At 36.5% G+C, this 27,844-nt stretch overlaps 1 protein-coding gene across 6 annotated transcripts in view; it reads left to right on the top strand.

The window, feature by feature from the left end:
• Rttn (rotatin) overlaps positions 1-27,844 on the top strand; it is a 164,236-nt gene that overhangs the window by 27,459 nt on the left and 108,933 nt on the right. For 5 of the 6 annotated variants that reach the window (XR_013103594.1, XM_034518621.2, XM_076912334.1 and 2 more), the window contains 8 exons: positions 13,030-13,242; positions 15,026-15,138; positions 16,610-16,736; positions 18,677-18,802; positions 19,250-19,366; positions 21,314-21,453; positions 24,280-24,451; positions 25,889-25,988. Coding sequence is in view for 5 of the 6 variants with exons in the window: in XM_034518621.2 (XP_034374512.1) it covers positions 13,030-13,242; positions 15,026-15,138; positions 16,610-16,736; positions 18,677-18,802; positions 19,250-19,366; positions 21,314-21,453; positions 24,280-24,451; positions 25,889-25,988 (1,108 nt within the window). In the remaining variant the exon portion in view is untranslated. The remainder of the gene's footprint in view (positions 1-13,029; positions 13,243-15,025; positions 15,139-16,609; positions 16,737-18,676; positions 18,803-19,249; positions 19,367-21,313; positions 21,454-24,279; positions 24,452-25,888; positions 25,989-27,844) is intronic. The other variant, XM_076912332.1, reaches the window with a different exon arrangement.

The following is a 27,844-nucleotide window of genomic DNA, read 5'->3' as shown; positions in this document are numbered from 1 at the left end:
AGCAGGCCAGGCATGGCAATGGAAAAGTAGCTGAGAGCTTATATCTGATCCACCAGCAGCAGGCAGAGAGACAGAGACAGACAGAGAGACAGAGACAGAGAGATAGACAGATAGAGAGATAGACTGAACTCGGCCTGGCATAGCATTTTGCATTCCCACCCCCAGTGGCACACTCCTTCCACAAGGCCACACCTTCTAATCTTTCCTAAACAGTTCACCAACCTGGAACCACACATTTAAGCGTATGAGCTTATGGGGACCATTCTCATTCCTGTCACTACAGTCTCTGTAGAGGAGCAATGTCAGGTTGTAGTCATACTGGAAGAGGAAAATGTGCTTGATAATTTCTGCATACACTGCCCACGGATCAGAGGAAGGCTTTGCAAGTTCTCTTTGAGTCTCCCCTGAAGAAGGCTTTGCCATTCTCAGTGTGGTTGAAGTACTGGGGTCCTAGATATGGTTCTGTGTCTGTCAATAATACACACTCACTCAGGAAGTTATCTGCCCCTCACATGTTTGCTCAAAACTTCCTCCATTCCGCACAACTCCCTCTTTTTTTGTTTCTTAAATGCTTTTGATGCAGCTTGACTTCTGGTTCAGTGGCAGTTCTCAGTGACCTTGAACCAGGCCTCTGGCCTGGGTGATTTGTCATCTGCTAGATACTAGATCCTTCCCTTCCAGCAGGCCCCTTCTCAGGGCTGCTTGTAAGAGTCCCACTACTAACAGCTGCTGCTGGCCTTGTCCACTAAGAGGAAAGACCAGAGTTGCTTCCTGAGGTAGTTCCCAGCCTGGAGGCATATGCCTCCTCTGATCCTAGCCTTGAAGACAAGGGCTCTGTAGCTTAGAATGGGGAGGAGACTAGCTGGGTTGTCCTGCTTTAGCTCAATGTTAAGAGCAGCTTGCTGTTGCCAGAGATCAAGCCTAAGAACAAGAGAGCCCACACTGCTTCTGACTACTTCTACACTTGGGAAAGGAAGTCTTAAACATAGATCTGGATAAGTTAGCTGAAAGTCCAGGGGCTATTTCAGTGTAGGAAGATCAACAGTGACTATAAAGTGTCCCCCTGTGTCAAACCCAAACTTGTGGAACTCTGAAAGCTCTAAAGAATACTGATAGTTTGAGAGATGAATATAACCCATTTCGACAGCCCATTCCATTCATAAGGAGAACACTGCCAGCAAAATCTCCTTCAGAGTACTAAAGTACAACTTTAAAGTACAAGCAGAACTGCCTCTTTCTTGGTTCTGCTTGTCCCATATTTTACTCCTAGCACTTAAACATACACTTCTTGTTTCTCCCTTTACCACCCCCTTCCTCTTCCTCTTCCTCTTCCTTTTCATTCTTTTCTCAGACCTTCACAACTCTATCCTAGAAACCTGTTAAGGTGGCAAAGTAATAAAGACAGGACAGACACATGTATAGACAAGCTGGGATTGGGTGAGCTGTGCTCTGTGATGGAGACACTGACACCAGGAACCACCTGGAAACTCAATTTGAGGAGGCATGCTTATTGTATATAGCTGAACAAGGAAGGAAGGTTGTTTAGCTAGTCTGGTGTTCCAAGCCCCTCTGTGTCCCCTTCGCCCTTGAAAAAGACACGTGAGGCAGTGTTCGGGTGGTTATTACAACGAGGCTTTACTTCTTGTATAAGCAGAAGCGGAAAGACCCAAAACCTGGGGAAGGCACTGCTTTGTGTACCCTAGAGTGGCGTGTTCACTTCTGATTGGCTGTTCACTCATCACCCCATATTACGCCCCGGGATAGGCAGTGACTTTGGCGCGCTTTTTGCCTTTTGCACCTGCGCAGTCAGTTGTTTACTAGTGGGAGGACAGGATGCCCGCGCCATCTTGTAATGGCGAATGCTGACACGCTCACTGCGGCTCCCAACTGTCTGGGTGGGAGGTCTCTCTGTGGGGAAACAGTCTTAGCTTGTAGTCATCTGAGAGGAAGCTGTGTTTGCTATTTTTGCACAATAGTCAATCTTTCCTAAATATGCATACTTGGATCTGAGGAAGGTTTTGCCAGTTCTCTGAGCCTGACTGGGGAAGATTGCCATTCTCATGGGTCTGAGACATTCAGGTCCTCGACATGGTTGTGCTCCTGTCAACAATACACATTCGTTCAGGATTTCATCTCCTCGTTTACTTATGGCTTCCTCTGTTCTCCACAATGTAGTGATTTTAAGAGAGATGCAGAAAATGACTGGTACCTTGAACAATTTTGGCAAATCATTTGATAGAAGCAGATTTTTACTTTGCATATGTTAAATGCATTTGAGCTTTCTACATTCATATGTATATTCCTTCATCTGTCTACCTAACCACTATTTAATTCATTAGTAGTAGTTGGCTAGTAGTATTAGAAACTGGATATAGAACTGAGTTAGAACTTGTCTCACAGAACCTAATCTTGTCTAACGCTTGCTATTATCTAATTTATGTATTTACAATCTTGACTTTCCTGATTTCATTAAGAAAACATTCATCTGTTTTATCTGTATGTGTATGTGAGCACCATTTGTGTCTAGTGCCCTTGGAGGTCAGAAGAGGATATCAGATCCCCTGAAATAGGAGTTATGAACTGCCATGTAGATACTGGGAATTGAACCCTAGTCCTCTGCAAGAACAAGTGCTCTTGACCAGTGAGCCATGTCTTCAGCTCCTGTCTTCATTTCTTTAATAAGTTTGGCGTTACATGAAGGGCAATGGCCACGTCTTTGATTCTAATTCCTTTTGCCTTATTAGTTTTACTTCTACTAAATATTTAGCAAGCCTTATAAATACTTCACATATATAGACACAGACATACACATATGTGTACCTATATAATTGCTAGACCTTTTAGTTGAATGGATGCCATTACAGATATACCCATGTTCTCATCTCTGCAAGCGAGAAGCATAGCTCTCGTTGCTTATCATTCCTAGCCAGGTTATCTACTGTTTCTTTGCAGATAGGTAGCGTTTGTTACTTACCCCTACTCCTCAGATTCCTTGGCATATGTAAAACATAATTTTCAGACTTTCAGAAATTATATCCTGGTTGGCATTTGCAAAGTGTCACCTATTTTCTCTTGCTTGACATTTCAAAACAAGTAAGCAGTGCCTTAGCATCCAGGTGTTGATCAAGTTGTTTTTTTTTAATATTCTTTTTTTTTTCTTTACACATGCTGTAGTTCAGTTGCATAGTATATACTATACCTTGATACCTTCCATGATTTTTTATTTTTGGTTGCCACACACCTATCTTGAAGATTTTCTTTCATTTCCACCTTTTTTTATTTTTAGATTTATTTATTTACTTTTATGTATATGAGTACAATTATAGCTGTCTTCAAACACACCAGAAGAGGGCTTTGGATGCCATTACAGATGGTTGTGAGCCACCATGTAGTTGCTGGGAATTGAACTCAGGACCTCTGGAAGAGCTCTTAACCACTGAACCAAATCTCCAGCCCTCATTTTCACTTTTTACCAGCAGTTTAATTAGTTGATATTTTATTTTGTCAGCTTACCAAAAGAATAAAAGAAAAAATGTATGTTTGATAGTATGAAGTATCCTGCTGTTTCGAGGCTAGAGACATGATTTAGGTCTTAAGAATGCTTCTTTTACAGCAGAATTGAATTGACTTCTCAGCACCCATGTTGGTCAGCTCACAAGCATCTGTAACTTCGGGTCAAAGGGATATGACTCTGTATTAACCAATTGTATGGTTAATACTTGATGCTTGGCTGTTTTGTTTTAGTGTCTAAGCTATATTGATGGTTTGAGCTAATTATGTGTGTTCAAGTTTTAGTATGTCTTTTGAAAGTTCTTTATGTGATTGATATATTCCTTTACAAAGCTACTTTTCTACCCTTGATATTAGTAAGCTTTCTTCTGTTTTAGTCTTTAGTGCTTTTGTAAAATCTACTTTGCTATTTTACCTGATTCTTTCTTTTTAAATATGTTTTTTTATTCAGAATATAAAATAAGCTCTTAAAGAACACTTTAATATACAAAGAATAACAATTATTTATAACTTCAAATTAGTTTGAGGTTTTCTTTTATAATCAAATTGATTAATCAAATATTATATTATCTATAAAAATGTGTTTTTATGATTCATTATTATCTCATACACATTTTTTTTCACTTAATTAGGCACTTCATAAATTTTAATGGCTACTAATATTTTACCATAAAATGTTCCATAATTTATATAGGAATTCTTCTGGAAATTAAGTTTAGGATTTTTTTTTTTTTTAAGTTGCAAGGAGTAACACTATGCCAAGTGTTTACTCATATTTTGGATCATGTCTGTATTGCAGTACTGACATTTAAAGCATTTTTTTATTATAGGTATATTAAAAATATCTTGCAGTTTTACAAGTTTTATCATTTTTACTGGAGAATAGGTGAAAAGAATTGGACATGCAAAATATAATTGTGATCTTATATGTGGGAAAATTATTAAAAATAAGTACTTTTGAGAAGGTGAAAAAGTGAAATGTAAATGTTACTTTTATTCTCTGGGGTAATTGTCATTTCAGAAACTTACTGCTGAATAAGCCCACCTTTTCTAGTTCTTTCTGAATTCTGGCTGGCTGGTTCAACTCAGCTGTTTTTGCTTCAACTAAGCTGACTGATTCAACCTGTTTTTTTTTTTTTTTTTTTTTTTTTTTTTTGTTTGTTTTTCTTTTCACTGAATTGCTTTACTTGGCCTCAAACTGAATCTTTCAATTTATTTGAATCTTCTGGCTCCTTCTTATTCTCTGGCTTCAGCTGCCTCTGCTGACCTGCACTGAACTGCATGAACTCATAAACAAACTTACTGCTGAATAAGCCCACCTTTTCTAGTTCTTTCTGAATTCTGGCTGGCTGGTTCAACTCAGCTGTTTTTGCTTCAACTAAGCTGACTGATTCAACCTGTTTGAAAAAAGTTGGGCATATCCTATCTCTGACTCATTCTGTCAGATCTTTCTCTGATTCGTCACTTTGTCTGTCCCTCTATTAGATGTCACTTTTAAACATGGCTTCTTCTATCTACAAGCTAATTTTACCTTAAAGGTATGTACCAAGATTGTGTCTACATTCCAGCCTGTCACACAGACCTAGGTCTTTGGATGTGATCCCTTCCCAGAGGAGCCATGTTGATGGATTAAAATTCCTCTACAGTGGAAGTGCCTAGGGTCAGTATTTCTTCTATTTATGACTAAACACTACTTCTGGAATTATGCTGTAATTCAGTAAGGATAGCTTAATTAGGCCATTTAAAATAAAAAAAGATTAATAGTCAAAACCCATATTCTATAAAGGCTTTAGGGTAACTTCTGTTACAATTTTAACATGTTCAGAAAATATGCAGTTGAATACATTTCTACCTAGTGACCCCCTCCTTGAATAGATAGAACATTACCAGCCTATTACAGACCTCTTCCTGTTTATCACTCCCCTTATCCTCTCAACTAAATTCCTCCAGGAAGTACTTCTCTATGCAGAACTGTTTGTTCATAATTTGATGAACTGTAAAGTCTTCTCAACTTTTTGTCTTTCGAGCTTTATCATTGTTGCTGCTTGCGCAAGCAACTCATTAATTTTTATTGTAAAATACTGTTTTGCCTTATGCAAATGGGTTTTCATGGCAAAATATGATTTATAAAGTTTATTAACTATACATTTTTATTATCAATTTTATTAATATCAATTTTAATTTTAAACATTTATTTGTTATCTATTTTGTGTGTGTCTGTGAGTACATGTGATATAGTATGTTGGAGTACTGCTTGTGGGCATTGGTTCTCTCCTCTATCATGTGGGTCCTGAGGATTAAACTCAGGTAGACAGACATAGTGACTGGTGCCTTTACTTACTGAACCATCTCAGTGGTCCTAACTGTAGTTTTAAATGTACAATTATGTCTCTGAATTTGACTGTTAATGGTAAAATGTCACACATCATTCATGTACAGCTATTGTATAGTGTAGTTATTAAAACACTTGGCCTACTTTAATGAGAGTGTGAGTTATGCATTAAAGATACCCTTAGTGGGCACCAGTATGTATCAATATTCCATTTAGAAATGAAAGCAAAGCAGCAGCCTCTTGGATTAGTTTACCCGTGTGAGTCCAAATTTGAATTCTCCACTGTGTCCTCTGCCTGTTTGTCGTTTGTAGCTACTGGCCTATCTGTCACCTAACTGTTTTGTGTGCCGGTATCTGTGGCCTGTGAGTTGTGCCTGTGTCTGTGTCAGATGTTTGTTTGTGTGTATGTGTGTGTCTGATGTTTGTCATGATTGTCCTAACAAAAGACTTTTCTCTTTATTCTATTTACTGAACAGTGCAAGAAACAATATGAGAAAGGAATAAAAATTTATAACAAGAGCCTAAGTTACTGACCCTGAATAGCACTTAACACTGCAAACAGTTGTTATCAATAAACACAGGTTATTTTTAATATTTATAGTGAATATTTATTTTAAGGTTGCATTTCAACTTTGGTTGCTTTCATCAAATGATTATCATAGTGCATGTTTGCCTGTGCGTGCGCACGTGTACACACACACACACACACACACACACACACACACACACACACTCTATTCTGGGTCAGGACCATAAAAAAGTATGTAACTTAAGACTAAAACTGCATTTAGCTTAGCTTGTACAAGTTGTTTGCATGAAAAGTGCAATGCATAGTAAGCTTGGTTATACTTGTTCAAGGCAGGTTAAAATTAAAAAGGATGAGTAGAATAGCAGGTTGAGTATGCAGTCTTAAATGATCTCAAGGTACATCATGCACTTGATGGCAAAGTCTATAAATGTTTAGTTTCTCTGGAGTCAAGAGATATTTTCAGAAAAAAATGTATTACCACAGAAGGCACAGGAGAGATCTTAACAACTAGAGGACTACTTCCTATGCTTTTTATTACCCTCAGTTATTAACCATTTTTAGTTTTGTTTCTAGAATTTTGTGGAGAATGTAGTCTCAATTCTACTTTCTATTAATATTTAAGATTTGCAATTTATTTCCAGGACATTTTGGAAAAAACCAAAGTTTTAAATTTAAAACATACAGTTTGCATTGTGAAAAATTAAAATTGTAGACTCCTTGGACTGACCTTGGCCCTCATGAGCTATCACAAATCTATATGAAATATCACCTATCTCTCTATCTATATCACAAATATAACTATTTGTGATTCTTAAAGCCATCTACTTGTTTACTCAGATTAATGTTTCCAGACAAGACCCACCACCTGAAAACTTGTGCTTTTGTATTTGTAACTGTGTGTGTATGTATAGTGTGTATAATATGTCCAGTGTTCTTTTCTTGTTTTGTTAACTTTGAACAAGGATATTTTTCATTGTCTTTTCTTTGTTTTTCTGAAGATAAATCAGTATCTGTAATTTTTAGTAGTACATTTGTGTTTTTAATTTATACTTCAGTAGATCAGTTTTAGACATTGCTGGAAATTGTGGTTAATGTGTTTATAGGTTTCTTGGTTTTATTTGCTTCAATTAACAAAGTACTTTAAAATGGCATCTTAACAGAATGCTCTTCCATTGTTCCTCATCTTTCCATTGTGTAGAAATGTGAGGTTTTGCTGCCCTCTGCCTGTCACCAACAATTGGAAGGCAATTTGAGCCATGTTCAAGGGGTTTTTCTTTGAAATTGATATTTTTTTAATTGAAAATAACTTGGTAGAGTATTCATATTTGGTTAAAATGTTAGTAATCTCATGAAAGATACTATTGATTGGGAGGGAACTGATTGGGAAATGAAATGAAGGTTATTTTACTTGAGTAAATATTTAGAGGGTGTTGAGAAAGTTGAAAATACTAGCCTGAACCAGAAGAAGCAGAACCCAAGATCCAAGTGTATTCTAGGAATAAACTTGAATGCTTTTCAGCTTGCAAGCAAAAGTAAAAGTGAGGAGGACTTCATATAAAAGTAAAAGTAAAAGTAAGTAAAAGTGAGAATACTTCCAAGTCTTCTGGCTTTTAGTGATTATGTAAGGTCTCATTATTGTTGGTGCTGACTGAATGATTCAGATCAGTACATTTTGAAGTATTGTGTGCAAACAGATCTAAAGATCTTGATAGTCCTATCTTCCATATTCTGATTCATCAGGGTAGGGCCCAAGGGGATGAATTTCTTGTCCTTGACACCCTCTATTGCTGGAGACAAAGGGCCTTGTGCTTGCTAGGCAGGCACTCTACTACTGAGCTAAATCTCTAACCCAGAGGTCTCCTTTCTATCAAACTCTTAGATAATGCTTTGACATGCAAGAATTAAATTTACGATCTTAGCATAGTGTTTTGAGTTGTTGATGTAACAGAGTTTCAGATACAAATACGCAGAGTGAAAATGTCAAATTCCCCCTTGAGGGAAAAGGAGAAAGGAAGGAAATGAATATTTATTAAGTACTATGTACTCTGTTCTCTGCTTAATGTTTAATTCAAACCCAGTTATTATTTTTCTCACTAGAGTTAGTCATTGCTCTTTCAAACTAATGGCCTTTTCTTCCCATTTTTGTCTCCACTCAGAAACCAGGCCATAAACCATTTACTCCAGCAGCAGACCCCAAAGTCCAGGAACAAGACAATAAAATCCCCCACTCGAGGAACAGCCGAGAGATAGCCATGTGAATGGGAGACAATCTTATCTCAGGATAGATGCTGGGCAGCCCATCCTGTGGTTAATCATTCATGATGCAGGAATGCAGCCCATCTGGGGCATCCCAGCACCCATTAATGAGGTCTTAGATTACCTAATCCTAACAATATAATAATAATAAAAAAATGTTTACCTATCTTAAATCTAAGCCACTTTGCTAACCTGCCTGTCTGAGTAGTTCTGAGGCTGGAAGCTGCAGTTTCCAGTTTAGCACCTCATAGTAGAATGGGGTAGGATGGGGTTAAAATAGCCTTTGTTCTACCTCTGCAGGAACTGCTCAGCTCTTAGTTGAAGTCCTGGGAAGAAAAGGGGGAGGGAGGCTTATCTCTGCTTTTTTTTTTCTCAGCACTTGTGTGTCTTTCAGTGTGCATGATCACATGGTAAAAAATACAAGTTTGCACATAAATTGAATAAAAGGTCATAAATTGACTAAAAGGTTTACAACAGAGGATGTCTACATGCATATCTACTAAGAGTAATTATCTGGCTAAACATTATTTGTTACTAGGTCCACAGGTTTGTGGAGAACTAAAGACTATAACTACGTTATACTTGAAGTTTTGTATAGATAAACCTAGTCGATATTTTATCTACTGTACTTGCACCTACAGTAAATCCTCAGTTCCCTTTTTATGACCTTTGGCTAATGGGTTTTACAACCTTTTGGAATGTGCTCTAGGTTTTAGATGTCTGTTTGCTATCTCAGAAGTAATTAGCTAGTGACACTTGAAAACTGGCAGAATTCTCATTGCCGTTTTGACATCAGAAAAGATTTAATAGCAGTCCCATTATAAAAGAGACCTGAGTGTCTTTCTAAGTCACCATTTTAAATTGGTGGTGACCCCTGTGTGCTGGTTGCTTCTGCAGATTAAACGTTCTTTGTTCTTGCATACTATTTGAGTCAGTGATTTGGAACCCTGACACTAAAATGTAGTTACCATGGAGTTAGACCCTTTAGGTTATATTATTTCAGTACAGTGTGTCCAAGTCACCAATTCTCCTTTACTCGCTCTTCTTTATCTTCCTTAGTCTTTCAAATGTAGAAGACTGACCTCGTGAAATACCTCCCTTTGTGTGATTGTTAAATGTGATTTACTTGTTTATGATTCTAACACTTACATTTACAGTGTAATGTAATTTACATGTTTCATATCATATATATGTTCTATATCTCTAGTGTTCCATTTCAGTACCTTTACTTGGATATTGGTATCTCTAACTCCCTACTTCAGACCTAATTCTTGCTTCATAAGTGTTTTCTCCCCATAGACTTTGTTATTTCAGTAAATAGTATCTTCATTTTCTACATATTAATTTTTTAGGCAAAATTTTCTAGTCCTTAAATGTCATTTCTCCATTGTGAAGTACCTGAGTTGAACTCAATGTCCTGTTTGGTCTGTGTTATCACATTTCTTCATTGGTCTCTCTTTTTATCCTTGTTTCTCTGCAGAATAGTCAGACTAATGCTTGCAGCCTGTCAAGAGCCTCCATCTGTGAGCAGATCCTTAAGAAAGATCAAAGCCTTAATTGATCTGGTTCTTCTTTCCCTATTTCCATCCCTCAGCACTATCTATAATGGTCTATTTGGAGCTTGTCTCTTTTTTTGTGACTGGTCCAGGTTGCCAAGGAACAGCTTTGGCATGGAGGGGGTTCTGTGAGAAGGGGTGTCTAGGAACCGAAAAATGAATGACTCGAGGTCAAATTGTGTGTCCAAGTTGGCTGCCTAGGTTCTGCTGAGGTGCTTTATAGTCTGCTAGCTCTCTCTCTCCTCTTCTCCCTCCTTCTTTCTGGACCTGTTTCCCTCCCTCCCTCTCTCTCCTTGTGTTCTGCTCTGCTCTAGACAGCTTTTTCTTGCTATTCTAAAAACACTCTGGTTGAGACCGTTCACCCTGATAGTAAAATTTCTAAAAAGCTATATGGATAGCTCCTGGCTTTTCTGACCAAAGTCAGAAAGACTGCTATAAAAAAATTATTGGATCTTTTGACCAAGTCAGAAAACCTGTTAAGAAAAAAATTCTTGAAGAACCGTGTTGCTCTCCGGAGATCTCCAGACAGCTCTGTTCTTGCTAGAGAAAATTCTCTACAAAAGAACTGTTACGTCTTTTTTTGTAGACCAAAAGCCTAGGTTTTTATTTACATATCACTTCAGTTACTTATTCCAGGTTTCCTTTTGATTATCTTATAAATCAGCATCCCAAATCCCTAGCCCTTTGATTCTTAAAAGACAGGAAGCATACATTTTTTTCTTAACATTGCAAAATAATTCAGATATCTGTCTGTCTCTGTTTAGCATGGATGATAAGCTAGCTGGGTGGGACCCTGCCCTGAAATTACCATTTCTACCTCACCTGGGTCTAACCTTGCTCTGCCCTAGGCTGACCTTGAACTCAGGAATCTGCCTGCCTTTGTATCTAACAAGCTGGTCTATAGTGTACCTGCCTTTGTTCCTTTAGATTCATGAAGCCCCTCATAATTCATATTGCATCCTTATATTTTGAATAGTTGAGAAATTACATATATTTTCGAACTCGTGTATTTAGACCTCTTTCCCATAGCCTTAAGGGCTGTCCTGAAGGTCCCAGTGTTTACTATTTTGGTGAGACATTAGCTATACCTTCACTTCCTGGACTTGTACTGTTTTCACTCTGTCCCAACCTGAGCAGACTCTGCACCAGGTCATTTGTTTGTATAGGAGCATCAGAGAAGAGGAATCCTTCATTGAAGAATTGCCTCCATTAGAGTGGCCTGTGGGCAAGTCTCAGGGGCGTTTTCCTGATAGATGATTGTTGAGGGAGAGCCCAGTACAAAGTGAACTGATGCTATTTTAGGAAGGTATACCTGAAGTGTATAGGAAGGAAACTGAGCAAGCCACAGAAATCAAGCCATTAAATAAGATTTCTCATTGGTTTCTGCTTCAGTTCCTGCCTTCAGGTACTTGCCTCAAGTTTCTGCCTGGGTTTTCTTTGGTGATGGTCTGTAACTAGTAAGCCAAATAAACCTTTCCCTCCCTAAACTGGATTTGGTCATGGTGTTTATCATAGCAATAGAATGCAAATTAGGAAACTCTGATGTCACTGTCCAGAGATGCTATACTGCTTTAAAGTAGTAGCACTTCCCTTATCCATCCCATATAACATTCTCTCCCTTTCTCATCCTGATTTAAATTTTTTTATTAGTGCTTCTAGCCACATCTGACATCTTGTGAATGTATTATTTACTCTCTGCCTTCTTCAGTAGAATGTCAGCTTCATGCAGGCAGAGATTTTGTTTTGCTTCTGTTGTGTCCTCAGGATCTGGTACAGTGCCCAGCGTGCACAGCCACAGAAGGGAGGCCCAGTTAATATTTGTTGAGTGATTTGTAGGTGAGCAGATAGTTTTTCTCTCTTTCTTTTTTAGTAAGAGCATTACTAACAAAACAGTGAGGGTCTTATGACTTTCTAATAGCTGCTCTCTTATGCATCTTAGTTTTTCAATGGCTTTAACCTAAAATTTGATTCCTTTATCTTTTTTGATCTTTACTTGGCAACTCTTTTAAGTATATCATTGCTTAATTATCATTAATTATTCAGCTCTTAATATTAGACTTTCAGACAGTTGATGATTATTGTTAAAATAGGATGTCATTGAAATAAGTCATGATTAAATTCAGTAATAAAGGCAATATTTCAGCCATACTATTGAGTCTGTTGAATTTTTCTTTAACTTTGACTAAACTACATTTTATTTTTTAATTAATACTTATATTCTTACCACAGAACTATAATCATTAAAATTAGTTCTAGTTTTAGATCCATTGACTTTGATTATAAAATATGTTGTAATGTAAAATGACTGAATAGGCCTGTCTTCCATAAGTTTTCTGAAATGATTTGAAATATTATGTTGAATTCTGTCTTAAAGGAGAGCACAAATCAATTTCTGCTCAAATAAATCAAGGTGGAATTCAATTAGTGTTGTACTGTTTCATGTGTAGTTATAAGCCCTGCATTGCATGCTCATATATGTCAGAGGAAATGTTTCTGTCCTCAGGAGCATGTTGGCTTCATGCTTTACTTCATAGCAGAGGTGTAAACAAGGGACAACAACTAGAGGGAGAGTAGTTCTGGGTATGAGAGGAGGAAGGTATCCAATCTCCCGAACTTGGACAAGGAGGCCATATTTGGACTTGACATTTGGGGCAGAGAAAAATTGCATTGAATAAAACATATAAGTAAATGATATGTTGATATGTTGGGAAATACAATTTTCTCGTGAAAAAACCATAGTTTTTTGATAAGAATTAATAAAATAGGCTCAAGTGACATTGTAGTATACAGTTTGTTTCTAAAAAAACACTTTAGAAAATATTTAACTTAATTTTTTTTTCATCAAGGCGAGTGAGTTTTTGCCAGAGTCTATGTCAGCAGCATTATTCTTTGTCTCGTTGGACATGCCTATTTCTTTGGAATATCCAGAGATTCATGACACTGTTGTGGCTTATTTGGAACAGCTGGATTCTGAAAATTACAGCATTTATAAGCGAACTGCAGAGGCTGTTTATTCAATTGAATGTACCTGTAACTTCCTATCTGATGTGGAGAAAGAGGTAAAATATTTTGCAAATAATCTCTTAAATCTTTTTTTGGTGAAGTGTTTAGAAAATCTAACTTACAGTGTTCCAACTGATAGATATACAAGTAAATTGGTTGTTGATATGTGATAAAAATATGGTCCATTTTTATTGGATGGGTTTATAATTTGATTAAAATAAAGATATAATTTATACAAAAGTAATACAGAGACATTAGGGTACTGAATAATGTGTTCTCATAGAATTAGCAGTTTCAAAAAGCTATAACTATTCTTACATATACTAGCAAGTACCAGTATCAATGTCTCACAGTTTCAGAACTGATGACTGATTTAATCAGAATTATGAGAGCTATGTTAATATATACTTAGATACTTGTAGATAAAATTTTGTATCAATCTTTTATGACATTTACTACATATTTTCATGAAGAACTTGATATTTGTAGCTGTTAATTACAGTCTTAAGTTAATATTTGTAAGATAGTGGGTATCTTGATGGATAGTATCGAAGCAGTAATTATTGCCATTTATCTCATTTAAATTTACTATTGAAATATAACATACACTGAAAGGCTAGTGGATCCCAGGGATGGGTTCCAGAGATGGCATTGCCTTGAGTAAATGTATGTGTAGCATCTGAGAATATCAAAATGGGCCCTGAAAAGTAAGCACACAATTTTTATTCCTTTTGAAGTATCTATGAACCTCATGTTTATAATTTATTTTTATTCATTATATTTTTTTTCTTTTTGCCACATTTCCTCCATTAACACATTTCCCTGTGCTGGGGATGGGAGTTCAGGCCTCTTACTTGTTAGGTAGGCACTTCACTGCTGAAGCTAAACTAAGCCTCCAGCCGTTTTGTTTACTTTTCTGTTTGTTTTTATAAATTGATCAGATTTAACTTGAGCTTATTTTGTAGTCCTCCTGGGCCTTACACTTGATTCCCTGCCTCAGCAGCTAGGATGAAGACCTGAGCTACTTGGCCTGGCCAATTTTTTGTCACGTCGTGATGCCACTGGATTCCAGTTTCTTTTTTTACAATTTTAAATAGCATTTTTTTCAATACATCCTTTTTGTCTTTTTTCCCCCATTGGATATTATATTTACATTTCAGATTTTATCCCCTTACCCCCCCACACCCTACCTCCTAGGGCCCCCCATATCATCCCCCCTCCTCCTGCTTCTATGAGGATGTGCCCCACCTACCTCCCCACTCCCACCTCCCCACCCTCAAATTTGCCCCCCCCCCCAATGTCTAGCCTTCATGAGACCAAGGATCTTCCTCCCCACCCTCAAATTTGCTCCCCCCTCAGTGTCTAGCCTTCATGAGACCAAGGATCTTCTCTCCCACCTATGCCCTACAAGGCCATCCTCCCCTTACATATACAACTGGAGTCATGGGTCCCTCCCTATGTGTTCCCAGGTTGGTGTTAAGTAGATTTATTATTTATTATTTTTGTTCATTCTGCAGTCTTTTGACTGCATGTATAGATGCCTTCTTGTTTCCAGAGCTTGTCGGGATGTAATAAAATACACTGATCTTTTAGTCACAGAGATCACAAGTGAGCAAAGGAAACCCAAATAAGGAACAGTCTTAGATGACATTTCACTAGGATTTCCCCCACACTTTACCTTCTAGGTTGATATTTTAGATTGATTCATCAGAAAGTGGACTTAAATAAATGTGAACAGAATTTCTGAATGGTTTAATTTCCTGAAGTTACTTAGTTAACTATGAGAATTTTATTCTATATGAATATCATATTTCCTATCCTTTTTCTCTTTTATTTCAGGGAGAAAAGAATCTCCTAGAATTAGTGGAGCTGGCGGACCAAGCCTTGCGTAGCTTTTCCTATCATCAGCATTCCCCCCTCATAAAGGAAATCATCTGCATTTGTTCAAAGATGTAATATTTCCTTTTTAAATGTGACAGTATTAATATATGGCAGTGTGTGTGGACACACACATGTGCATGTGTGCGTACGGCATTGGATGTGAGGCATGCATATACAAACTTAGGAGTAATATGCATGAACAGGGGTGTGTAAATTTAGGAGTAATATAAATGAACATGGGTGTGTAAACTTAGGAAGAATATAAATGAAGCTGGGGCTGGAGAGATGGCTGCTCTTCCAGAGGACCCAGGTTCAATTTTCAGCACCCTCCTGGCAGACCACAACTGTTGGTCACTTCTGTTCCAGGGGATCTGACACCCTCATACAGATATAGGCAGTCAAAACACCAATGTGCAAAAAATAAAAATAAATAGTAATAAAAATATATAAATGAAACTGACCTTACACATTTTCAATTTTAAGTTGCTTTATGGGTTGCACTATTAAATTGTATTAGTTCATTAATATATAGCTGCACTAAGCTAGTTAACTGCTCTTTATTTAAAAGTTAATTTAACAGTGTCATGCCCATAATGAAAATGAGTAGTTCCTGGGTTTGTGTGCACTTATAGCCGTCCTTGTCAACTCTTCAGTTATTAGTTATTAATAGTCAGAGGTGCTGATTCACACTAGCACGTAGGAAACAGAAGCAGGAGACTCACTTGTAGTTAATAGTCATCACTGAATGCCTAGTAAGACTCAATCTCAAAAAAAAAAAAGAAAAAGAAAAACTAAAGTCGATAGAAATAATTACCTAAGTTTAAGATTCCCTTTTATAAGTTTTATAAAATTACAAATATTCTTAAGTGGATTTTTAGAAAGCATTATGCATTAGTTATTTTATATTAAGATATTGGGACAGATTCCTATAATAAATTCCCTAGTATGACAAACATCAGCTAGCTTTTCAGTTTTAGTTTTATTTACTTTTTTAATAATATGTATGTGTGTGTAATACAGGTGCACATACCATGATGTGTGAAGCCAGAAGGACAGTTTTGGGGAGTAAATTCACTCCTTCTGAAGGACTTGGGAGTTGAACTCAGGTCATCAGATTTGTGTGGCAAGCACCTCTATCCACTGAGTCATTTCACTGTCTCAATATTTATTTATTTATTTATTTATTTATTTATTTATTTATTTATATGAGTTCTTACTATGTAGCTTTGGTTATCCTGGAACTTCATATGTCCAGGGTGGAACTTAGTGATATACTTACCCCTGTTCCCTGAGTGCTGGACTTGAAGGCATATGTCATGTAAGTGTGAATTTTAAAGGATGGTTTTTCTTTTTTTGTTTCTTTCTCTCTCTATTCCTTTAGAGAGAATTATTTTTCGCCCGAGTTCATGCCAATCTAGTTAAAGAAAGATGTCACTCAAAGGAACTGGAGTAGGAGGGGGTCTAAAAAGAAACATGCTTTATAATCCTTTGCTTAGTAACTTGCTGACCTCAGATGTCTTGGCTGTTTTTTCTTTTTACCAGCTGGAAATCTGCACAGGCTAGTCCATTACTGCAGGGAGAGAGTCAGAAGGTGTTTCTCCATATGCTGTCTCACCCATTGCCACAGGTGAAGGTGGAGACTTACCAGTGCTGCCTGGAGATTGTGAAGGTGGAGCTTTTCTTCTGCTGGTTTTGTGTTAGCCCTAAGAACTTTATTCCATAAGTAGATGGTAGTCATTAGTCAGCTCTGGGAAGGTTGCACTATAATTCTAACAACTCCTGTAAGTCTGTTTAGGTGTTACAAGTGTTTGTGTCTTGCCATTTTTACTTCTGATCTGTTTTCACATCAATAAAAATACCTCAGTGACACAGACATCTCAGCTACTCTTCCTGTTGGTGTGTCTTTCCATCCATGTTTTAGGATATATGTTTACTGGAGACGCATGTCTTTATAAATAAAATGTATTATTGTTTGTTTTGTCTGCCTAAAGCATAGTTTCATACTATACATGTTTTTGCCAATGTTTATCTGAAGGATGTGAGATCTACTTAGTTAATTCATCTTTTCTGTTATAAGTTGGGGTTTACTTCCTTTTCCTTAATGATGACTTTAAGTTGAATCTCCTTTTTACCGAAACACGGTTGTCAATCCTGAGTGTTGGGATTTTTAATCCATGGTGCTCAGATGGCACTATGACCATCTGAGATGATTTTTAAAGCTATGATTTGGGTAGTATCATTTAGGAGATGGTTATGGAAGGCTTGTAGAAGAAATTATTACATTTATGGATGAATAAACTGAAGCTCAGAGAATGGTGTCTGTTGTAAGGAAGTAACAGCTATTTTTAATCATTAAAGCTGAAGCAGGAATCTTAATTTTAGGCTAGACCAAGGAAGTAGGCTTCAGATATAAAAATGACTTTGGGCTAGGATAGGGAAGTTGGCTCATATTTTGGTCATCCTGATAAGCCCTTAGAAACAGTGATCACAGGAGTTTTCATGGAACTTTGTTTATTGCCTTGCTTGTTCTTTGACTATTTGTGTATTGTCTTGCTTGTTCTTAACTGTTTTCATCTATTGTATTGCTAGTTCCTCAACCTAGAACTGACATTAATGCTTGCGTGTAATTAAAATGGTATAAAAACAAAAAGGAGGAGGGGGGATGGGATAGGGGTTTCTAGGGAGGGGAAATAGGGAAAGGGGATGGCATCTGAAATGTAAATAAATAAAATATCCAGTTAAATACACATACACACACACACACACACACACACACACACACACACACACAGGCTGAAGCCTTAGCTCTCAAGAGTTTAGAGCATTTTTTGTGGCATTAATAGTTAAAATAATTTCTATGCATATAAGTATGTGAGATCGCATGTATGTATTTTGACCTGTGAATTGTTACTAGTAGTAAGCAAAGAGTAACTTGAAGTATGAAAAAAAATTGAGTTTACGTTTGTAACCAACTATTGGGTTTGCAATTTCTTAATATTTCTGACCACTTCTGTTCTCTCTCACATTAAATAGGTTCTAGGAAAACATTTTTTCTTATAATTGAGAAAGGATTTACTCTTTCTTTATTATGCTTAATCACATAGTCCTCAATACACACACACTCTCCCTCCCTCCCTTCCTTTCTTCCTTCCTCCCTCTCTCCCTTCCTCTCTTCTGCCCTCCCTCCCTCTCCCTTTTTTTCTTCATTTTTCCTGTCTTCCTTCCTGCCTTCCTCCTTTCCTTCCTTCTTTACTCCCTCCCTCTCTTCTTTTCTTCCTTTTTTTTTTTTTTAAAATTTAAATCTTTCTTAAGCCTCAGTAAATCAAGTCACAAATTAAACACATTAGGTTAAAGTTTTAGATTTTTGTCATGTCTTTTATATCTGTTAGACTTCTGTAGCTTATGATTTTTTTTTTTATTTCTGAAAACTTTGCTCATTGAACATTATATAGTCCATATTAGACTTGAAGAGTTAGGTAGAAAAATCTTACTAGCTAAAAAACCTTTTAATGATGTGAAAACTAACAGTGGAAACAAATTATAAGCAGAAGAAAGAGGACTCTTAGAAATATCATTCACTAATTTAAAAATATTTGTATTATTTTACAGGAATGTTTAGGTGTCCATAATGTCACTAAACCTGTGTCTTCACTTTGTAGTGGAATTCATTTTCTGCTTCATCCAAAAGTTCTATATGAAATCTCTGCATTTGGTATTCAAGAATCCAAAAATGAGGTATAATATGTTAAAAATACCATCAAAAGATTACTCTACCTAGTCAAATAAATTCTCTAATAAAGTTGAACAGCTTGATGAGAAGCTACAAGGGCATGTATATTTGGTGTATTAATTCAGTTCTGATATTATTTATATAAAAAGATGTTAAAGAAAGTGGGTTTACAGAATGCACTTGATCTCATAGAATCAGATCAACATTTTATTTATGATTATCTTTTAGATGTAGGGAGCTACAGTATAGTTGTTATTTCAGATTTATTGATAAGGGTAAAGTAGTAGGAACTAGTAAGGGAGCAAACTCATTAATACCAGAATATAGTGATATATATAGAGAGGAACACTTTAAGAAAGAGAAGTCGATTTTACACCTTTTCAGATTTTATAAACATAGATCTGTGAGAGGACCTAACATCTCATAGCATGGCTGTGGCTCTTGTTGAGCAGGTGAATGCTGCTGCCAAGGCCATTCTGCTGTATCTGCTTCAGGGACGATTGATGATGACAGCTCTGACCTGGAACAAGTTTATCGAATCTCTCTGTCCTGTCATTCCAGTGCTACAGGTACTCTGTGCAATTCATTTTTTATGATACCATTTATCTTTGGCTGGTTGTCAGTGATTTAAAAGAATGCAAACAGCAGAACTGTCACATTGTGAGAAAAATGAAGTGTAGCTGTGAAGGCACTGGGGATAAGTGAGCAGGAAGTACATGGCTGTCTTGTTCCTGGCAGAAGGTTAAATAAGGATAGCGAATTTGCCTGTGTATGCTTTACATACCTGGGTGGGAGATCAGAAAGTATTGACTGTGCAAAATAGAGCTCAACCTTTTATAAAGGCTTTGAGGCAAAGCCAGCAGTCCTTGTTAAACAGACATTGCATAATTAGCTTGCCTTATGAATTTTATTTGTCCATGTATTTAATTAGAGCAATACTTTGATTAATGAGCTCATAGGTACAAAGCTTTCTTATGCAGTCCTTTTTGGCAGTGTAAGAATGAGGAGAGTTTAGGTTCCCATCTCCCTTGGATGGAAAGGTAGAGAGCTAGGATCCACAAATTTATTGATTTGTTTTAATTAATTTTATTTATATGTATATGTGTGTTTGTATGAGTGTATGCCATGTATGTGTGAATGTGCATGGAGATCAGAAGGAGGTCCTAGATCACCTGGAATTGGAGTGATAGTTATGAGCTGCCCAATGTGGGTGCTGGAAACTGAACTTAAGTAAGAAGTATTCATTACAGCTGAACCATATCTCCAATCCCAGGTTTATTTGTTTGTTTGGTTCTAAGGATATAATTATCTTTATCTTTAGAAACTGAACAACTGTCAAATTACTATAAAATATATTGTTTTCATGGTCAAAAGTTCACATTCAAAAATGTATTTTTTGTATTTATTAAATGGGATCCTATTTAAATATTCTGATGTGTGATAAGATACTCTGCTCTGAAAAATCTCATTGGGGTTCTTAGAGGTCAGGTGGTTTGCCCAAGAAAGGAATAATCTGCAGCTGAGCCACCTGAAAAAGAGGATCAGAGTGAAGGGAAAGCTCTTGTCTAGTACCATGAAAAAAAGTGACTTTTATTTGTCTTTCCCTTCCACATTTTCCTTCCCAGTTTTATTTTGTTGCTATAACAAGCCTCATGACCAAAAGCAACTTAAGGGAGGTAAGGGTTTTTGGCTTACACTTCCAGGTCCCAGCCTATCATCAAGGGAAGTCAGGGCAAGCAGAAACCATGTAGGACTGCTGCTTTGTGGCTCATTCTCTGGGTAGCTCCTGCTCATGCTCTGCTGTCTCGGACTGGTGCCACCCACAGTGGACTGGGCCCTCATGCATCAGTTAATAATCAAGGCAATCCCCACAGACATGCCCACAGGCAAATGTGGTCTATGTGGTCCTTTGATTCAGGCTTTCTTCTCTGAAGTCTCTAGGTTGTGTCAAGTTCACAGTTAAAGCTTTTAGGACATCTAAGAATGAGCTTCAGAAACATTCTCTATTCTCACTTATATATTATCTACATTGCATTGTGTTACTTGATATAAAAAATTATGCAGAAGAAATAGCTGTAATTCCCTGGAGACAGACTACAGCTTCCTATGGATGATGGTTATATGTTTTCATTGGACATACAGGTTTTAGTCCTTGAATCTCACTCTTGTTGTTTTCCAAATGGAGTTCCTATAGCACTCCTGCTTTGTTCTCTTTGGAGAGGGCTAAAGATCTGTCAAGTGTCTCAAGTATGGAGGTGCTACTATTCAGATCTTGGAAAACAGACATATCTGCAGATTTTCCTTAAAATGTACTTTTAAATTTTATTTTACTTTTAATTTAGTTTTATTTCAACTCCTAATCTCATGTAGGCTATTTTCAAAAGAGGCTCTGTTATTCAATTGACTTGAAAGGAATTAATGAATTGCATGACAGGCTACATAACTACTATTAATTTCAAGTTGAAAACTTAATATGAATAAAACTGAATGATAATTTCTCTTAAAATAATTCCTAGGGCTATGCTGATACAGAAGATCCTTTAGGCAACTGCATTCTCCTTTTAAGCAAAGTGAGTTCCGAGGCAGAAGAAGGCATTCTCCCCTGCACTACCTGGCTGAAGTCTGTGCTACGACTTTTGCTAGTGAAAAAACCTTCGTGAGTACAATAGAACCTTTTGAATAAAAAATATTAAGGAAGCATCCTAGGAGAATGTAGTAATTATATGAATCTGAAACTGAACTAAAGAACGGAAGGAAGGTGACTCTGTGTCATTACCCTGGAGAACCAATCCACATGTAAAAGTGAGCAGTGCAAAGTCCTTGGCTGTTTTCCTGGAACATGAGTCTTCTCTGTTCCTTTATGTAATTAACAGTGAATACATTTCCCCTCATTGAGAAGAGGAAGAAGTTTAAAGTCAAGTAGCGATGAAGAGTATTCAAGAAAACAGGAAGAACAGTCTTTTGATTTAACTAATTTATTTTAAATTTTTTATATATTTTTATTTTGTATGTATGGGTGTTTTGCCTGCACGTATTTCTATGTACCACATCTGTGCCTGATGTTTGTCTGTCAGGTCCCTTGGTACTAGAGTTAGGATGGTTATGAGTCACCATGTGGATTCTAGAAAGTGAACACCAGTTCTCTGTAAGAACAGTGAGTGCTCTTACCTGTTGAGCCGTTTCTCTAGCCTGAGCAATCTTTAAAAAAAAATATTTTATTTATTTTTTAATGATGGGTATATATGTGTATGTATCTGTTGGTACCCAGGGAGTCCAGGGATACTGGATCCTTTTAGAGCTGGAGTTAAAGGCAGTTGTGAGCTGTCTGGCTTGAGTTTGGATCAAATTGTGTCCTATGAAACTCTTAACCTGTATCCTATGTGCTCTTAACCTCTGACCCATTTGTCCAGTCACAGACATTTTCTTGAGAATAGGTAATTTTGTTTTCCCCAGATGGTAAAGAAGTATGTGGAAATAAAGCACTAAGTGAATGAATGGAATTCTCCTCAGGGACTGGCTTCTGCAAGTATGCCATGGTCCCTGGGAAGCACTAGTATTTATTGTTTAAATACTGTACTCTTTTTCTCTTAACTGGCATCTGCATTTGACAAGGCAACATACAAGTATATATGTTATTCTCTTAGGTAGATTGTATTAGTTATTTTTGTTCATGCTCTGACAATATCTAACAAAAGCAACTTGTTTTGCCTCATAGTGTAAGGTTACAGTCTCAGTCTTTTATAGTTGGGGACGTATGTATGACATCCAGAGCTTGGAGCAGCTGACCATATAAGTAGTCAGCAAGCATAGTCAGAGGAATCCTGGTGCTTAGCTCATTTTCTTTTTATTCCATCCATATCTATAGCTCATGGGATGGTATCATTCACAGTTAGGTTGGGGGCCTTCCCACCTTAGTAAAACTTTTTTGAACATACCTTCATAAACATGCCAGAGATTTTCCTGTGGTGATTCTAAATCTAGGCAAGTTGTCAGTGAAGATTAAGAAACATCACAGGGCCCAAGATCTCTAGTAAGTAAAGACTCAACAGGATCCATGAATAAGGCCTGAACTCTCTTTGAGTAAGAGTAAAGAACTTAGCCTAGTTTAACTTAGTCATTTTCTTCATTGGATTAATTTTATATTATCTCATCTATAAACTCAGTGAAGTTGGGAACCCTGTCTACTGATTAATTTTATATCATTACAGAGTATATAAGTAAGTTGAAAAAGTGGATAAATATTAGGATAATTGGATTCTGGAGGCCAATACTAAACCTAAAATTATGGCAAGTTTAAGTACTAGAAAGGAAGACACGCAAAAATATGGTTTATGTTTTATCTCTGGACTTGTTGTGGGGCTTTGAAACTCTCCCTAAATTCCAGCTTCTGCATAGATTATCTTTGCCTTAGAAGAAAGAAACAAGCAGCAGCATTAGGTAAATGTATAACCTTGCTTTCCTTCCTTTCTTTTTTTCTCTTCTATCTTAGTTACTTTTCTTTTAGTGTGACAAGACACCATGACTGAGGCAACTTATAAAAGAAAGCATTTAATTTGGGATTCATGATTCCAGAGGTTAGAGACCATGCCAATTTTGGTGTCGAGTCTGGCAGTAGACAGGCAATTGTGGTCCTAAAGAAGCAGATGAGAGCTTACATGTGATCCACAACTATGAGGCTGAGTGTGGTGAGGGGCATATGTCACTCCCAGTGACACTACTCCTCTAACAAGACCACACCTAATTGTTCCCAAATAGTTCCACCTATTACAGACCAAGTATTCATTAGTCTATGGAGGACATTCTCATTTAAACCACTACATTCTACTCGCTGGCCCCTATATGCTTTGTAGTCATATAAAAATGCATTTATTTCAACTTCAAAGATCCCCAAACATTTCCACCAAATGTAGACCATGCATTCAAATAGATGAGCCTATGTGAACCATTCTTCAAACCATATCTTGCAGGTTTATTTTTAGATGGGCTTTATCACTATGATGCCGGGACTACTCTTGATGTAATTAAAATGGTATTAGCATAAAGGAGGAGGGGGGATGGGATAGGGGGTTCTAGAGAGGGGAAATGGGGAAAAGGAATGACATCTGTATTGTAAATAAATAAAATATCCAATAAAAAAAAAGAAAGATTCTTTTGTACACTCTTGGGCAGTAGGGGCCACAAATCTGACATGGAGATTAACCTCCTGAAGTTGACTTTTTTGTTTTTGTTTTGTTTTAAAACTCTGTGATTCTACCCAACTGTTCTTATTAAGTATTCTGAGTTTCTGATGTCATTTCATAAAACAATATTGACTCCATATGAAAATAGGTCTATATGAAAGTTTTTTTGTAGAAACAGGAAAATATTAATAATGGCAATACATATATAGTTATACTTTATTATGATAATTATGTGTAATTCTAATTCTGTTTATAGATATTTACATACTATAAAATATTGACTTAAATACTTCTGTTTTTAGGGTTCGTTCACTAGCGTTAAAACTTTTAGCATTTCATCTTACCAGTGAAGAAGGGGCTGATAAAAAACGCCCATTCATAGATGCTAGAGTTCTCTCCAGAGTTACTAATCTATTTATTGTGAAAAAACCTATTGACCTTAAGTTGGATGACAGAAGAGAACTAGTTATTAAGGTAATTTTAACTTTTGAGTTTATTACTGTGTGGTAATTTGACACATTTATATAGCATGTATTTTATGTAATGTTTTTCAGGATGTGTGTGCATAAAAAGGGAGATGGCTAATTTGGGGCGAGTTTTTATGCATTCTGTATTGATCTGGCTTCTGGATGTGTTTGCTTACTGGGCAAGTGTCACTTGAGTACCTGTTGTCTTCCAGGGATTTTACCTTCTTTAACTGAGTGTATGTGCTGGAAATACAAGTTATTCATGGAGTGTCTGAAATGCACTATAGTTGAATACAGTGAGAAGTTTTATGATGAATTTTAATTTATTTTTTATTACAAAAATCCATGAAAAAAAATATATATATCCACAGTGCCCAGTTGAAGGCAGAAGGCGGCATTGGATTCCTTGAAGCTGGGTTTACAGATGACTATAAGCTACTTGATATAGATTCTGGAGTTCAAACTCAGGTCCTTTGGAAGAGTAGTGTGTGCTCCTAATCTCTGAATTATTTCTCCAGCTTTGTTTTTTAAATTTTTTTTTCAGTTAATTTCTTAAAATATATAACATTTGTCTGTGTGTGTTTGTGTTAGAGAGGAAAGGGCTTATTTCATCTTACAGATTAGTACATCATTAGGGGAAGTCAAGTCAGGAACTTAAAGCAGAAATCATGGATAAACATTGGTTATTAGTTGGCTCCCAAGGATGAGTTCAGATGATTTTTTTTATACAGTTCAGGCCCATCGTCATAGAGATATACTAGTCACAGTGGCCTGGGCCCTCATCATCAATCAGCAATTTAGAAAATGCTCCATAGACTTTCCTATAGACTAATCTGACTATATATATATAGACTAATTCCTCAAATGAAATTTCCTATTCCTACCTGTGTCAAGTTGACAGCTGAGATTAGCTGTCACTGAGTAGAATGTAGCAAAGGGTGCAAGAAAAAAATTAATGTTGCTTCTGTTCTGTTTATATTGCTGCCTTTGCTGTCTCAGACTCTGGCTTTGAAGTAAGCCGATCTCTGGCTGCTAAAGCTACTGGAATTGTGTCCAGTGGGAGATGGGAAGAGGGCCATGAGGTTTGCAGCTGGTGGTTTACAGGACTGAGAGAAAATCTTTTTTGAGTCATGGGTCTGAGTTGTTTGTTTCAGGTTAGTCTGGTATAACACAGAAATGCTAGGAAACCTGGAAGTTTCTATGATATTCTCAAGGTGCTAATAGATTAATGGCTTATGAACTTTAGCAATAATGTTCATTAAAAAGAGAAGCTTATTTGAACATGATAGTTGTTTCTTTCTAAGTTTAACACATCATTGTTGCAAACTTATATATAAATGTTTATTTAAGTATAGTTGACTGTAAGCTTTTGTTTTTATGGCATGAACTGTAAAATTCTATTGGAATTGGAAACAGGTGAAAATGTATATTTTTTGATTTTCAGTTGGAGACTGTTAAAAAGGTATATGAAATCTTCACCTCAGATGATGTTGATCTTGTTTTAAGAAAGTCAGCTGCAGAGCAACTAGCTGTGATAATGCAAGGTAATGAAGGTTTTTTGTTTTGTTTTGGTTTGGTTTTTTGACAGTGATTGTTGCTGACCCAGGATTTGAGATTGCTGTGTAGTAATCTTGGTTATCAGATGGCTGTTCATAGACCTTCTCTGGCCTCTGACTTATTTTCACCTTGAAGATAAGAGTGCCTTTTTATACGTTTGGAATTGTTAAAACCAAGACTCAAGGATGTGTGATAGACCTTACATGTAATATTTACTATTCAGTTCTTCACAAAACATTTGCTTGTTAAGGACATTGTCAATATTTTTCCATACGAAGTTGAGAATTGCTTTTTCCATGTCTGTAAAGACTTGTGTTGGAATTTTGATGGGGATTGCATTGAATCTGTAGTTTGCTTTTGGTAAGATGGCCATTTTCATTATGTTAATCCTACCAAGCTATGAGCATGGGAGATCTTTCTATCTTCTGAGGTGTTCTTTGATCTATAGAATGCCATTTGGGGGCATTATCAAATTATCAAATAAATATTAAATTATAAAATTTAATAAAATTATGAGTGTAAAGTTTTATATATTTTTAAAATTTATTGGCATATGGTAATTTTGATTTGTACATGTTGCTCAGAGAAGTGAATCAAACAGTACTTTTGGGTAAGACTGAAAATAAATCATTGTGGGCTAGAGAGATGACTCAGTGGTTAAGAATATTTATTTACTGTTCTTGCAGAGCACCTGAGTTAGGTTCCCAGCACCCATACAGAGGCTTACAACCATCCAAAAATCCAGACCCAGGGGATCTAATGCCTTCTTTGTTCTCAGGGCACTGGATGTTGGTATACAACATATAGTTGTTATACAAATATACATTTAGATGAAACACCCATACACATAAAATAAAATGAAAAAACTACATTGTAAGTGTATGTATGTATGGCGTATTGTTTAGAAAGAGTATTTGTGTGGTTTAAAAATAAACTAGGAAAAAATACCGTTTGCTTTGTTTGTATTATTACTATTGTATAGGTTTCCAGTCTTTGTTAGTATTTATTTTTTCCTTTGATATGTACTTTAATGCTTCTAAAAAAAAAAAAAAAAAAGAAAGCTAATTTTCATTTATATACTGAAAAAACATATAGTAAGTATTCCACAGGTATCTTAAGATTATTGGCCCTGGGATAAAAATACATAATCAGCATATTCCTGGTTTTTTTAAATTTCATTTTAAAATTTTCTTTATGGAGACATAATCCAGCTAAATTATTGTCTGAATACCCAAGTAGACACTTTATAAATGAAGGCATGTAGGTGGCCACAGGTATAGGAAAACATGTTTCCCACCACTAATTATTATAGGACTATAAATCAAAACCACATTCTAGTTAGAATGTCTGCTATCAAACAGAGAAAAAAACAAAACAAACAAAAACAAAACAGAAAGCACCTACTGTCATGGTTGGGCATGACAGGAGCTCAATCTCAACCTTTTATGTTACTGATAGGGTAGTGTAGCCATTATGGAAAACAGTATGCAAGCTTCTCAAAGACTTCAATACTGGACTGCTATAATATCTACCTAGCTCATCATTGGATGTATAGCCAAAGATAAGAAATCATCATCTTGGAGAGACTTTGCATGTGCTGACTAGTCTTATGTCAGTTTGACACCAGCTAAAGTCATCTGAGAGGAAGGAATCTCAATTGAGAAAATGCCTCCATATGATCTGGCTGTAGGACATTTTCTTAATTAGTCATTGACGTGTGAGGGCCATGTCCTGTAGGGAGTGCCTCTTTTGGCTGATGGTCCTGGATTCTGTGAGAAAGCTGACTGAGTAAGCTATGAGGAGCAATCGAGAAAGCAGTACCCCTCCCGTAGCTTCTGCATCA

This window comes from Arvicanthis niloticus, chromosome 14, assembly GCF_011762505.2.
Source record: "Arvicanthis niloticus isolate mArvNil1 chromosome 14, mArvNil1.pat.X, whole genome shotgun sequence".
Taxonomy (NCBI): Eukaryota; Metazoa; Chordata; class Mammalia; order Rodentia; family Muridae; genus Arvicanthis; species Arvicanthis niloticus.
Note: the sequence above shows the minus strand (reverse complement) of the source record. Positions and strands in the feature narration are given on the sequence as shown.